At 42.2% G+C, this 15,410-nt stretch overlaps 1 protein-coding gene across 1 annotated transcript in view; it reads left to right on the top strand.

The window, feature by feature from the left end:
• The window catches only part of pdzd7 (PDZ domain containing 7), a 39,021-nt gene that overhangs the window by 11,258 nt on the left and 12,353 nt on the right, over positions 1 to 15,410 (top strand). The window contains exons 7-12 of the mRNA XM_062976330.1: positions 622 to 1,089; positions 3,744 to 3,929; positions 8,081 to 8,256; positions 10,234 to 10,325; positions 12,258 to 12,349; positions 13,957 to 14,028. Coding sequence (XP_062832400.1) covers positions 622 to 1,089; positions 3,744 to 3,929; positions 8,081 to 8,256; positions 10,234 to 10,325; positions 12,258 to 12,349; positions 13,957 to 14,028 — 1,086 coding nt within the window. The remainder of the gene's footprint in view (positions 1 to 621; positions 1,090 to 3,743; positions 3,930 to 8,080; positions 8,257 to 10,233; positions 10,326 to 12,257; positions 12,350 to 13,956; positions 14,029 to 15,410) is intronic.

Here is a 15,410-nt window from a genome sequence, read left to right as displayed (position 1 = left end):
ACAACTCCCAGAAATCCCAGCCAGTTTACCAGCTGTTAGAATTTTTGGGAGCCGAAGGCCAAAAACATCTGGGGACCCCAGGTTGAGAACCACCGATATAGGGACTCATGGCATATGCAGTCTCAATCAACTCAGGAATTGCAACAGCAAAGACTGCTGTCTAGAACAGGCAGAGGAACCTTTGCCCCTTCAAACATTATGGTTCACAACTTCCGCAGTCACTTGTTATGGACCATGCTGGCTGGGACTAATGGAAATTGTAAGTCAAAACATTTGCAGAGTGAAAGGTTCCCCATGCCTGATATAGGGAAATAATAAGGTTTTTCCCCACAATGACAGAATATAGTGATTCAGTGCTGAGAAAATACAATCATACCAAAGTCGGAGCATAGGGAAATCATTTGTACAATGTGCAACGGTAGAACAGTTGGTAAAAGTTTTTTTTTTTTACTACAACTCCCAGAATGGCCATGTTGGAGGTTTCTAGGGTGGTTTACAAAAACTCAACCTTCTCATATTCGTAACATCTGCACATATTTATTAATGTCTGTACTGATATTGATGGTCTGAATAGAAAGATTCTCTCCACGTTCATTTTCATCTTTCTCACTTTTGCTGCAGTGACCAATGGCCAGTTGCAACAGCTGTCCCAGACCTCCGAGTCCAGCTCCTCCGTGTCATCCTACTCCTCAGGAACCCCCTTCACCTCCATCAATGGCCTCTTCATGGCCCCAGTATCCAATTCGGTTCAAAATAGCATGGTGGATGTTGGCATTTCCACTGAATTGCCAGTCCGAAGCCACTCTTCAGAGAGGGCAGAGACGGCCATGCAGACTGATCCACTGCCTGATGGGGCTTCCTTTTCGGGGAGCCTGGTGGCTGAGACCCGGCGGATTGTACGACCCATGGAAATCCTAAAGGACACAGCCATACGCACCGAGAGCGCTAAGGATCCCTTCCACCTGAGGAAGCACCGACCCCTTTCTGGTAAAGAGATGGCAGACCCCTCCCCAAAAACTGCACTTCTTCTGGCACTCAGCCGCCCACGACAGCCCATCAAGAGATCACAGAGCTATCTGACCATCTATGGTAGGTGTTGAGGCCTCAGTCTCTTCTTTCTTCAGTTACACATCAATTGTGATTCCTATATTTTACTTTGGAAGTTATGAAGAGCAGTTTGAATTAGAGAACCTTTGGTTGTGCATGTGGCCACCAAGTGTGATTCCTGTTGGAACTGAAGTTTGGAATATTGATTTATTACATCATTGTAGGGTTTTTTTCCGTGTCAGGAGCGACTTGAGAAACTGCAAGTTACTTCTGGTGTGAGAGAATTGGTTGTCTGCAAGGACATTGCCCAGGAAATGCCTTATGTTTTTGATGTTTTTACCATTCTTGTGGGAGGCTTCTCTCATGTCCCCGCGTGGGGAGCTGGAACTGACAGAGGGAGCTCATCCACTCTCTCCTCAGATTTGAACCAGCAACTTTCAGGTCAGCAACCCAATCTTCAAGTCAGCAGTCCTGCCAGCACAAGGGTTTAACCCATTGCGCCACTGTATCACTGTAGATCTTCTAGTTCTGTGGTTACCAGAATCAGAGAATCTGAAGTCCCATTATCATTTTAAATAATGGGACTTCAGATTCTCTGATTCTGGTAACCACAGAACTAGAAGATGCTAAAGACTGTTTAAAGATTGTCCAGAAATTACCTTTACAGTTTACAAAATCTTTACATATCTGGCAAAACTACCTCTGAGTATTCCTTGCCTCAGAAAATCCTAAGAAATTCATGGTGTCACCATAAGTCAACAGAAGACTTGAAGGCACATACACACATTTCCAGGGCCGTAGCCAGAAAAAAAAAATTCGGGAAGGGTTTTGAAAATTTCGGGGGGGGGGGGGGTTGAACCCTAGCACACACACACCCTGCTACAAACCTGCCAATATCTGCTTGAGATAGTGCCTGGAGGGACTCTGCGTCTCTTAGACTTAGCATGGGGATTTGGTTAACCAGTTAAAATTTATGAGTAAACCAGGTTTTTTTATAACCTGAAAAATTTCATTGGGGGGGGGTTGAACTCCTAACACACACACCCCTCGCTACAGGCCTGCACATTTCCAACCAATTAATTATCCTGAAAGGCTGACATATCAAAGACTTCATTGTTGTTTTATTTATTTCATATAAAAAGCATTGCATAAATTAGTATAAAACTGATAAAAAATAGAAGGAGCACAAGTGGCCAAATATCTTTTGCCCAAAAATGGGCAACAGCAATCGCATTGTCTGTAGCCTCAAACAATTCTTCCTCTGTACACGAGGCAGGACACTGTGGACAAGCATACAGATGCAAAGTTGTCTGCTCTGCTCCACAGTCGCATAAGGTAGAGGATTCTTTTAGGTACTGCCATTTTGCCAGGTTATCTTTTGATCTGCACGCTCCGCTTCTGAGTCTGTTCAGGGACTTCCAAGTTGCCCATTCTTGGTTTGCCCCTGGAGGCAGTCCCTCGTGGGGGGGGGGGGGGGGGATCCAGTTGGGATTGCCTGGTTTAGCTGCCCAGAGGGATACTCTTGCTGTTGCTGGGGGAATGTTAAGAGGAGTGGTGGTTTTCATGAAGCTTTTTCTTGATTGAGTCTACTGGGAGGAGCTGATAGACAGTGGATGGTTTTCACAGTGTTCAACCTTGTTTCTCTCACAGTTAGCAGCAACTTACTATCGCACATCAGGAGGGCATAGCCAGCTAGCTTGTAGAGTTTATCCACAAGTGTAGGTTTAAGGCATCCTGTATTATTCTGCATGTTTTGTTCAATGCTATGTTCACCTGCTTCGCATGGGCAGACTTGTGCCAGACAGGACAGGCATACTCAGCAGTTGAGTAAGACAAGGCCAGGGCTGATTCTTATTAATTTTGGATCTGCACCCCATGCGCTGGCAGTAAGTTTCCACAGGATGTTATTGCGTGCAGCTACTTTATGCTTAGTGTTCATGCAGTGTTTCCTATATGTCAGTGTTCGATCTAAGGTGACACCAAGATATTTAGGATGGAAACAATGTTCAATTAACAATGTTGTTGTTAATTGTCATCAAGTTACTTGGACTTATGATAACCCTAAAATATCCTGTCACCAACACTCTGCTCAAAATCAAGGCCATGTCTTCCTTGATTGGGTCTTTTGACTTGTAATGCAATCATCAACTTTTCCTGCTGCCTCCCAGTTTACCAAACCTCATTGACTCTTCCAATTAATCATTAGTTGTCTCATGATATGGACAAAATATAATAGCCTCGATTTAGTCATTCTGGCTTCTAGGGAAAATTCAGGTTTGATTTGCTTTAAGACCCATTTGTTTGGAGTTTTTTTGGCAGCCCTTAGTATCCATAGAACTCTTTTCCATTATGATATTTCAAATGGGTTGATTTCTGGGCTTTTTTCATTGTCCAGTTTTCACAACCCTATTCGTTTTTTAAAATGCCCTGGCTTGCTGCTGGAAAGATGACAGTGGGGGAGTAAATTTGTCACATTTTGTATTCCTTTGTTTCATTTATTTTTAATAGAGAATTGTCACTATTTGCCCCATTTCTGGTCCTTTTTAGAAAGCCAAGTCAGGGAACAATAACATAGGTACCTTCCATGTCAAGGCTGAAAAACCATTACTATCACATTGGGCTTGGAAAAGGGCCAGATTTCATTTTAAGTCCTTTGATGTGATCTTTTGCTATGACTTCTTGGATTCTCATCACAGAGGAGAAACAACAGAGAAAGAAGGAGAAACCTGTATCCCCGGAGAAGAAAGCTACACTCAAACGCTCCAAAACCCTCATGAACCTATTTTTTAAGAGTTCCAAGACAGGAAAGCCAAGTTCAGCAGCTGGGTCACCGGAGACAATGAGACGGGCCAAGTCCCTGGCACGGTCTGAAGAAGAGAAAGGTAACCAAACCTGTTTTATTTTATGCCCTTTGTATCAGGAGTGTATGGCTTTGCAAGTCTAGTTGGCAAGGGAATTGTGTCTTCTAAGGTAGGAGAAAGAAAACATAGCTTGTATCAGAGTGAGCAAAGTGCAGTCAATGAGCATATGCTCATTACCCCAAGGGCCATACCCCAAGGGCCTCAGGAAGCAAAACCAATACTCTAAAATGCCCCCAAATGATATTTTGTTTGCAAAAATTCCTCTGCAGAATAATTCTTCCACAACATGTTGATTTGTACGATTACAGTAGAGTCTCACTTATCCAACATAAATGGGCCGGCAGAACGTTGGATAAGCAAATATGTTGGATAATAAGGAGGCATTAAGGAAAAGCCTATTAAACATCAAATTAGGTTATGATTTTACAAATTCAGCACCAAAACATCATGTTATACAACAAATTTGACAGAAAAAGTAGTTCAATACGCAGTAATGTTATGTAGTAATTACTGTATTTACGAGTTTAGCACCAAAATATCAGGATATATTGAAAACATTGACTACAAAAATGCGTTGGATAATCCAGAATGTTGGATAAGCGAGTGTTGGATAAGTGAGACTCTACTGTACTTGCCAAAGCTACATTAGTCTCATTGCTACTTCTGATAGCTGGGAAGTCCTTTTTTGACCTGGAAACAAATAATGGTTAACATTCTTTCCATCTCTATCATGCACAAATACTTGCCCTAAATAAGTGAGAGGTACAAAGGTACAGAATGCAAAGGTGCAGAATGGGGGATGCCTGGCTCGATAGTAATACATGTGAAAGAGATCTTGGAGTCCTCGTGGACAACAAGTTAAACATGAGCCAAAAATGTCATGTGGCAGTTTAAAAAAAACAGTGGGATGTTGGCCTGCATAAATAGGAGTATAGTGCCTAGATCCAGGGAAGTCATGCTACCCCTCTATTCTGCCTTGGTCAGACCACACCTGGAATACTGTGTCCAATTCTGGGCACCACAATTGAAGGGAGATATTGACAAGCTCAAATGTGTCCAGAGGAAGGCGACTAAAATGATCAAGAGTCTACAGGACAAAGCCCTATGAGGAGTGGCTTAAAGAGATGGACATGTTTAGCCTGCAGGAGAGGAGATATGATGAGGGCCATGTATAAATATGTGAGGGGAAGTCATAGGGAAGAGGGAGCAAGCTTGTTTTCTGCTGCTGGAGACTAGGACATGGAACAACAGCTTCAGACTACAGAAAAGGAGATTCCACCTGAACATTCAGAAGAACCTCCTAACTGTGAGAACTGTTCAGCAGTGGAACTCTCTGCCCCGAAGTGTAGTGGAGGCTCCTTCTTTGAAGGCTTTTAACCAGAGGCTGGATGACCATCTATCAGGGGCACTTTGAATGCAATTTTCCTGCTTCATTGCAGGGGGTTGGATTGGATGGCCTACAAGTTCTCTTCAAACTCTGTGAATGGATATATAACGGGCATTTTTAACATCTTACATCATCTTCTTCCATTGTTATCTAGTACAGAAAAGGTTACTATGATTCTAAAAAAGAACAGAGGGGAAAGGAAAACATTTCTTTTCTTATTTAAATACAGAAGGATAGAAAAGCAGCTGTACAGTCTTTTTAAACAAAGGAGATAAAAAGTTGAGAAATGAAAAATAGAAAGCCTTAACTAGGGCTTCCTACCCTGTCTCTGCTTTTTTCTTCATAATCAAAAAATCTATCCTTTGTCATAAATCTTCATATCTCTGGTAGATTAACATTCCAGGATTCCTTGGATATCACTGGGGATCTTGTTATTCTTATCACTACCTTCTCTATTTTTTCTTTTCTTCCTACATCCCTGTACTACTAATTTTCCCTTAATGCTCTATAGAACCCAATATTTTCATTTTCTTTTCTTTTTTTTAAATAGTCAATAAAAAGCTGGCATTCTTCTCCAAATCTGGAAAGATCTGGCAATTGTATAAGCCCCGTCAGTTTGTCCATCTTTGCCATGTCCAACATTTTTGTAATCCATAAATCTTGGGTGTGAATTTTCTCTTGTTTCTGTGTGTGTGTGTGTGTGTGTGTGCATGTGTCATGAGCGACTTGAGAAACTGCAAGTTGCTTCTGGTGTGAGATAATTGGCCGCCTGCAAGGATGTTGCCCAGGGGACGGCCAGATTTATGATGTTTTACCATCCTGTGGGAGGCTTCTCTCATGTCCCCCTATGGGGAGCTTGAGCGGACAGACGGGAGCTGACCCTGCTCTCCAGATTCAAATTGCTGATCTTTCAGTCAGCAATCTAGCCAGCACAAGGGTTTAACCCATTGTGCCGCTGGGGCTCCTCTTGTTTCTAATAGTAAGCATAAACAATCTTTGCTGCAGTTACCATGTATAAAAAGAGTATCAGAATTTGTTTTTGGTAGTATTTAATTTGTAAGGCCGAACAGTGTTTTTGTGAATTACAATCCAAAATATTTTACTTTAGGACATGGTTTGGTAAAATTTCCATCTTTTTGATTACATTTCCAACAAGCATGTTTAAATTTTGGTTCCATCTTTGCTAATCTTTACTGAAAATTCCTAATTAGTTTCTCATTGGTTTCTTCCCTTGCCTATAGTTAGCGTCGTACAGAGGTTTGTCAGCTGGACACTGAAACGGGGTAACTGAGCTGAAATATAGGCTGGACCTTTTCCAGCAATGTGTGGTTTGGTGTGAAGTCAACTTTGAAAAGAGTGTGGGGTGTGGGCATGCCTGTGAGAGCTGTGAATATTCCCTTTCTGTCTGTGAACTTTCAGCATTCTGGGCAGAAACATTATCTTCTGCGTTTCCACTTGTCCAGAATAGTTGCAAAGTCAGAGCAAAGGCAAGGCAATTATGGCCCTCAGGATGTTGTTGGCCACAGCTCCTATTAGCCCTGGCCAACATTTCCAATGGTGAGAAATGATTGATCAGCATCTGGAGAGGCCCTGTTACCCACCTCTGGTTGGTGATGGAGTTATTTCAGGTAAATTCTTACAGTTCCATGACACTCTGTGATGATCTTTGAGAAAGTCACTAGGCCATGTTTATGATTTACCAGACAATGGCTGCCACCCTGTATAGCTCAGCTTGGTGTAATATATCCACATGCAGATCTAGGCTGGGCTGAGCAATATGTCACCCACAACTTACTGCAGTGTGGTCCAACCTTTAGTTACCCAAAGGCCAATCAAACTTTAGTATAGGAATGTAAGGGCCAGATACATTCCAGAAAGAAAACTAATTACATAATTAATATTGAATTACACAATTAAAATATTAATATTTAATTACATAATTAAAATATTATTCCAGTAAGAAGGGCAAGAGCCAACAAAAATGAATTGGTGGGCCACATGCGGCCCACGGACTGCGGGTTGGACCACACTGACTTACTGAAATGACCTTGGAGCTAGGCAATGTAGCCTAGCTCCCATCCCATGTTTCATGGTGAGTAGGCATGATCACAGAAGGACCTGGCTACGGCCTCACAGCCAGAAGCAAAGTTAATATATGGTGATAAGATCCCTGGAGGACACCATGGGATCTCAGTGCTGACGTCTTCAGCTCACATTTGACTATGGCAGCAGTTCTCAACCTGTGGGCACCTAGATGTTTTGGCCTTCTACTCCCAGAAATCCTAACAGCTGGTAAACTGGCTGGGATTTCTGGGAGTTGTAGGCCAAAACACCTGGGTACCCACAGATTGAGAACCATTGGACTATGGAGATGTAGCCTGAAGTCCTGTCTGCTCACCACAAAGCATGGAATGGATATATGGAGCAACATAAGAGATATTTTAGTAAGTTGAGAGAAGTCTTTGGATGCTGGGAAATGAGGATGGTGACTTTCTCACTGTTTCATAAACTGAGTGAAAATCTGATTAGATCTCTTATTTCATGTCCAAATCTGACTTTCTTACTACACTGGATTTCTTGTGAGAAGGGATGCTTGTGGATACAGAATAATTGCATGTACAATTCCAGGAGCTACACTCTACTATCGCGTGAGCATACAGTGTTGGTTGACAGTTCTAGAGTGGTGAATATCTACCTATCTGTTTCCTCCAAACACACATGAATGTTGTTTTTCTTTGATACAGTCTGTGTGCAGTGTGGTGACTTTCTTTGTATCCATCCCCAGAAAGAGGCTACACATTCAGCCCCCTGGGTTCGAAAATCTCTTTGCTGTCATCTCCGCAGCACAATGGCAGCGAGCACAGTAAAGTCACAGAAAGTCACCTGTTGCTGATCGAGGATATGGCAAAGAAGTTGCTGATGGAAGACGAAGTGGCTGCTGTGCTGAGGCACTGCACTCGGGTAAGGAGCATGCTCAAACCTGCCTACAAGTCTTGGGGTGCAGCCTCGCTTTCCTACAGCAGCTTAAAGGTTTATAGTTGTCAGTTGCCTCATTCTGTCCGCAGCAGAGTTTGCACTTGCTTGGAATAAGGCCCCAGTTTTAACCTCCATGCTCACCTCCACAGTGTCAGGTTGGTCACCATGTGGGGAACCTGTGAAGCTTCAAAAGTTGGCTATCTACAATTCCTATCATTCCCGTTCATTGGTCATGCACAGCCACAGGTTTCCCACTACAACCTGCCTCTTGGGCTGATCCAACTCTGTTTTTTCTATTTTTTTGATCACGCTAGCCAATGTTCTCTATCAGCTCCATAATAAACAATACTTAACAATCAAGGATAATAATTTATCCTTTAAAGCCATAGGATTGCATGCTTCTTTGCTGCCACACATAAGCACTGCTACACCTTTGGAAATTGGTCTAGTGAAGCTGTGCAATTATGCTCAATTTAATTTGTATGTAGTCCCTGGTAACATAGCAGGTTAAACCGCTGAGCTACTGAACTTGCTGATTGAAAGATCGATGGTTCGAATCCGGGGAGCGGATTGAGCTCCCGCTGTTAGCCCCAACTTCTGACACTCGGCAGTTCAAAAACATGCAAATGTGAGTAGATCAATAGGTACCGCTTCGGCGGGACAGTAACAGCGCTCCATGCAGTCATGCCGGCTACATGACCTTGGAGGTGTCTATGGACAACACCGACTCTCCAGCTTAGAAATGGAGATGAGCAACAACCCCCTAAGTCAGACATGATGTCAGGGGAAAACTTTTACCTTTACCTTTACTTTAATTTGTTTACTTTATTCCAGCACAGTGGAAGAATGTATATTTGTATACTTCCTTACAACTCCATGTTGAACAGTTTGCTTACTATTATTTTGATAAATGGCTTAGTGTGGAAAAGAGATCAACTATTTACACAGGCTGTTTTGGATCAGCATGCTTTGCCATCAGTCTTTTTGCAGGTTTCCCCATCAATAAATAGTGCTGCCCCTTAGTGTCCCCACAGTAGCCACGAGAGGGAGCCATGAGCCAAGACATGGTTGCCTTTCAAACAGCACCATTAACAGGAATGGTCTCAGATGAGGAAAGAGGGACTGGTTTTCAGTAGCCTTTAGTCCTGAATGGGAGCAAAGGGAGGGTTCTGCTGAGGGACAGATGAAACTAGGGCAGTGGGAGGACTGCTGATACTCCGCAGCAGCCCAGAGTCTAGTTACTTTTCACTAAGACCATTTGATTGCTAGTGAGAAGGATGGATTAAAATCTTTATGTTCTTCTATCAGGAATTTAAGAACATTGTGTTGGCAAATAAAAGAGTTCTGCACGCAACTGAACAATATAATCATGTGCATGTCTGCTCAGGAATTCATTCCTACCACATTCAGTGCTCAATGCAGTCTAGGAAGTAGAGTGCCAACTGCTGCTTTAAAGTGCTTTCTTTTCTCATCATTTACATGTGTAACATTCATATTTATCTCTTCATGCCATGGAGATGTCCCGATTGACTCTGTTACATTAGATTAGCCTTCTCAAGTTCAATTCCACTGCAGGTATGTTGGAATAAAAGTACCACAATCTACTGGCCACAGCTGCTAATAATGATGGAGTCTTGGGTGGTAGGTGCTGTGGAGCAGGAATAACAGCTTTTTAGTTATTCCCCCTAATTCCGCTGGCCTTTCACCCTTTCATGCAATCCCCTTAAACTAACTTACCTTCTTCAGGTGTGTCATAGAGAATTATTTTCCTTGCCAGGTATTGAAGTAAGATTCAACTGCAGAAATCAGCTTCTGTACAGAGAATTTAGAGGGTACTGTCTTGTTCTTTACTTTGAACAGCATGGTGTTTTGAGCTGGTCCTAACAGCTATAGTGGAAGTTCTCTTGGCTATAGCAGGCTCTAATTTCATTTCTGATGTTAGTTGTTTTTCCCTCCACATAGTATATTCAGGAAAGTGGTGTGGAAGATTTGGTGAGGCCGCTGCTAGCGATTCTCGACCGCCCTGAGAAGTTGCTTCTTCTCAGAGATATCAGGTAGGAATATGAGGTGAGGCAAGAGGCAGGCAAGCTGTGTTGTGATGCAAGTGTGGTTGTGGGTCTGTGTCATGAAGTATAACTGTAACTGTATATCAAGGTATTGTTGGAAAATTACAGTTGGCCCTCCACATTTGCAGGGGTTAGGTGTGCAGAATCCTTATGTTCCAGGATCTAGAATGTCAACATCAGCATTTCTCAACCTGGGGGTCAGGATATTTTGGGGGGGGGGGGGGGTCACGTGGGAGGTTCAGAGGGGTCGCCAAAGACCAGTATCTCTATTGGTCATGGGGGTTCTGTATGGGAAGTTTGGCCGAATTCAATCGTTGGTGGGATTCAAGGGGCTCTTCGATTGTAGGTGAATTATAAATCCCAGCAACTTCAACTCCCAAATGTCAAGGTCTGTTTTCCCCAAACTCCACCAGTGTTCAAATTTAGGCATGTATATGGGCCAAGTTTGGTCCAGATCCATCATTGTTTGAGTCCATAGTACTTTCTGGATGTAGATAAACTACAACTCCAAAACTCAGAGTCAATGCCCACCAAACCCTTCCAGTCTTTTCTGTTGGCCATGGGAGTTCTGTGTGCCAAGTTTGGTTCAATTCCATCATTAGTGGAGTTCCAAATGCTCTTTGATTGTAGGTGAACTATAAATCCCAGCAACTATAACTTCCAGATGACAAAATCATTCCCCACCCCAACTCACCAGTATTCAAATTTGAGCATATCGGGCATTTGTGCCAAATTTGGTCCAGTGAATGAAAGTACATCCTGCATATGAGATATTACATTACTATTCATAACAATAGCAAAATGGCAATTATGAAGCAGCAACAAAAATAATGTTATGGTTGGTGGTCACCACAACATAAGAAACTGTATTAAGAGGTCGAGAATTAGGAAGGTTGAGAATCACTGGTATACATGACCCCCAAGACCCAGTTCTGTTCTCTAGTACAGGGATGAGAATTGGTTTGAGCATCTTGATGTTGTTGGGACTGTTAGTCCCAGCAGCCCTATCCAGTAACATCAATGGTAAGGAATGCTTGACAGATTTAGTCCAACAACATCTGGAATTCTATGTGATTTCCACCTCTGATCTCATTGGAAAGAAGCCTTGCCAAAGCTTCTGGTCTACTTTATGTGATAGTTTGACTTTTTGCTGCTTGTCCAAAGGTGGTATTTTGGTATGTGAAAAATTTAACAATATTTGTTATATTTGTTATTTCTGCTAGTGGAGTGCACCAGTTTAGTTTAACAAGGTGATGGCTAAGACAGAATGGATTTGTAGTAACCATACCAAATGCTTATAGTAAAAAAAGGAAGAAATCATTGTTCCAAGAAATTCATCACAGATAGGAAAGAAAAGAAATCTTTAAGGGCTTTTTTGTAAAGTTCTGTTAAATGAAGGCACACGGGTAGCTATCATAAAAATATACCCCTTCTCGGTCAATGGGAGGACAAAGATTCACACTGACATAAAGGAGGAGGTAATCTGAGAGTAGCAATCTAGGTATCAAAGATGTGATTACTTAGAAAAATTGAGAAGACGTCCACATATTCAAGAATACCTGGCTGTCTGCTTATCAATCTGTCTGCCTATCAATAGATATTGATCACTACTTAAAACACTTTGTTCAAACATGATGTTGTTCAATTACATCAGCTAACCAAGATAGTTAATACTTGAATGGGAGGCCACCTGGAAATGTCAAGAATCTCCAACTCAGAAAGAAACTTACATTTGCAAGCTAAAAAAACCCTAGATCCCACTTTTCAACTGATTCCCTTTTCTGATAGCGGTCTAGTTCCTAACACCTCAGATAAATAGGGACTTCTGGTAGTTTGTTTTCCTAACCCCCAACCCCTGATACTGCTGCTTGACAGGAACGGTGGTCAGGTGCCAATAATTTTTTCTTCCACTCTTTGCAGGAGTGTTATAGCCCCCACAGATCTGGGCCGTTTTGACAGTATGGTTGTGCCTGTAGAGATTGAAGCCTACGATGCACTGAAAAGCAGAACAGGTAAGAAAGAAGTTAGCAGTGCAAGGGTGGGCAACTGCTCTTAGGTTAGGGAACCACTTTTGGGGATTGTTCTGTGCTCAACAGTTCCAGTTTTGTGCTAGTTTTTTGGTTTGGTTTAGGTTTAGGATTTACTTTTGAAAAAATCCTTTAAAGTATGTCATTAAATATCAGTGTATTGTTGTGGATATTCTACCTCTACTGTGCACCTTTGCTCTGGGTAGTGGGTAAACATAATTGAACAGAAACAGCATGTTTTGTTGTTTACTCAAGGGAGGTAAAACAGGCATAATAAAGTATATAGAAATAAGCTAAAAATGGAGGATGATAAGGTCGTACATTTGGTAACTACTACAGCCATCCCTATCTTCAACACAGACTAGAAAAGGTTATTAGTGGTGGCAGGGGGTACGATGCACATTATCTCATACTAGACTCATTGGCTTGGAAATTCTGGCAGCTGATTTCTTAACTGCTTTTTAAAACTATTTTTATCTGTGGCTTGTTTTAACTTTGTTGTATGTCATGCGGGTCTTCTGCTGGGAAAAATTCAGGGTGAAATAATTTTTTTCCAAATCTTCAACTGATCCTGAAATTATGTAGTTTTATTTAAGGGAGTGAATCTGAATGTGTGGGCATACTTTTCTCTCTACCCATTCACCTTCACCTCCTCCACGAATAGGGACTATTGTTGGACCTGGATACCATTTCATCTATTTCTTTTGTGTATTTGGACTGTTCCATACATTTGGATGGCATGGAATGGTACAACCCCCTCCAGAACAGAAACAGAAATGAAACGAAAAAAGCCAAGGAACGGTAGCCATTTGGTCGATTGATTTCTGACATGCCAGCTGTAGGCCCTGGCTGGCAGGGCCTACAGCTGAGCGCCGTGTTCGATGATCATAAGCCCGGCAGTTAGAGCCTGCATCCGAGCATGCCCGGCACCCAGCGAGCTTACAAGCATCAACCATAGGCCTGCTGGGCCTACGAGCATCAACCACTCAGCGTTTGACTGTTGATTCAGCTCACAGGACCTACAGTCGAGCGCCAAGCACTCAATGATCATAGACCTAGGGCTTACAGCCGTGCACTCAACACTTGTAGACCCAGCTCGCAGAGCCTACAGTAGAGCACCGAATGCTCGATGCTCGTAGGCCCGACAGGCAGGGCCTACAACTGGGCACCAGGCCCACTTAGATGTAGGCCCTGGCTGGCAGGGCCAAAAGGCCCTAGCAGGCCTTGGCGCTTTGCCGTCCAAGGTCTGAAAATCTTTGTTTTTTTCAGACCTTGGGCAGAAAAGCTCATTTGAATAGGGGCGTATTTTCGTAAGCAGTGGCCAGAAACAGAAAGGGGGCCATACGAATGGGACAAACAAAAACAAGTAATAATTCCATACAAATGCACAAGACCAGTAGGGGCTAGGATGCCTGTGGGGAAAAAGCCATAACTTTCTGATAGCTTGGAGTCCTGGAAGCTGTTTTCCTTGGAAAAATAAACCACCGCAGGAAAGTAACTAAGAAGCAAAGCCTTCAATGAGACTACCCCAGGTCACCGAATCAAAGAAAATATAAAACAGAGATTGACTCATGAACTTCCCATGTTCACAGTGAGGTCACCGGCTCTCCGCCCAGCACAACATGAAGTTCCCCCGAAGAGACATCTTATCACCCCAGTGCCTGGTGAGTCCTTGTGCTTATCCTCCCCACACCCAAAAATAGCACCCTCCTTCCAAAAGGACAATGAAATGTTTTAGCTGCAATTGCACAACTCGGACAAAACACTTTGATTTCTAGTAAATATTCATGCAATTATATAAAGTTTGTTGCCATGTAAGGAACAAGTGGCGAGGGCAGGAGAGTTGATCTGGGTAATTTAACATTTCTGATTTTTAAAACCCAGATTTTCTAATACCCTCAAGAGTCACTGCTCTTGAGAAGAAATCATGCTGACTAGTGGGGCCATTATAGACCTTTAAAAGACATGCTTAAAATAAATGAATATAATGATGCACTTCCACAATTAAACAATGATAAGAGAATGCTCGAGCTCTCTGAGCATCATCCTGTTCCAGCAATGGATAGCTTCAGCATATTGTCAGCTAAGATTCTACAGTAGAGTCTCACTTATCCAACACTCGCTTATCCAACATTATGGATTATCCAACGCATTTTTGTAGTCAATGTTTTCAATACATCGTGATATTTTGGTGCTAAATTCGTAAATACAGTAATTACTACATAGCATTAGCGTGTATTGAACTACTTTTTCTGTAAAATTTGTTGTATAACATGATGTTTTGGTGCTTAATTTGTAAAATCATAACCTAATTTGATTTAATAGGCTTTTCCTTAATCTCTCCTTATTATCCAACATATTCGCTTATCCAATGTTCTGCCAGCCCGTTTATGTTGGATTAGTGAGACTCTACTGTACTTAAGTACCGCATAGCATAAATCTCCACATGTTGAAGTGTTGTACTGATTTGCCAATGCGGAAGCATTGTGTTGAATGTTGTGTAACAATGCACAACTGAATGCACATCACATGCACAGTGGCACCACATGAGCGTTTCCAAATCTTCAACATTGAATAGAATGCAAATATTCAACAGCAGGCAAAAATTGACAATTGCTTTTGTGGAGAAATTTGCCCCATTAAAAGTATTCTAAGTGTTATATTTATTTGTCTTAAAATAAACTTTTTGAGCTTAGGACAATTGGCTTGTGTTGCTGTAAGGTGATTCCTGTTACAAAGGCTGAAGAGCATTATCATATTATAGGAATGAATAATAACAAATGGAAAGAAATACATTCATTGGGTAGAGAATGGGTTAATACATACAAGTTACAATCCTACACGGATCATAGAAGCATCAGTTCTGCATAAACAATGCTATGCTGAACCATTTATCCCTCCCCAGATCTACTATAGAGCTGCTGAAACTGTCCTTCTGGCCTGAATGAGAACAGGGTGAGGGTTCACAGAAGTGTCTGGCTATGTTCTCATAGCCAGAAGTGATAAAATCGTCTGCTGGGAGTCCTCTAGAGATCTCAGTGACTGA

The sequence above is a fragment of the Anolis carolinensis genome, chromosome 3, assembly GCF_035594765.1.
Source record: "Anolis carolinensis isolate JA03-04 chromosome 3, rAnoCar3.1.pri, whole genome shotgun sequence".
Taxonomy (NCBI): domain Eukaryota; kingdom Metazoa; phylum Chordata; class Lepidosauria; order Squamata; family Dactyloidae; genus Anolis; species Anolis carolinensis.
The sequence above is the reverse complement of the archived record's forward strand: the minus strand, read 5'-3'. Positions and strand labels throughout refer to the sequence as shown.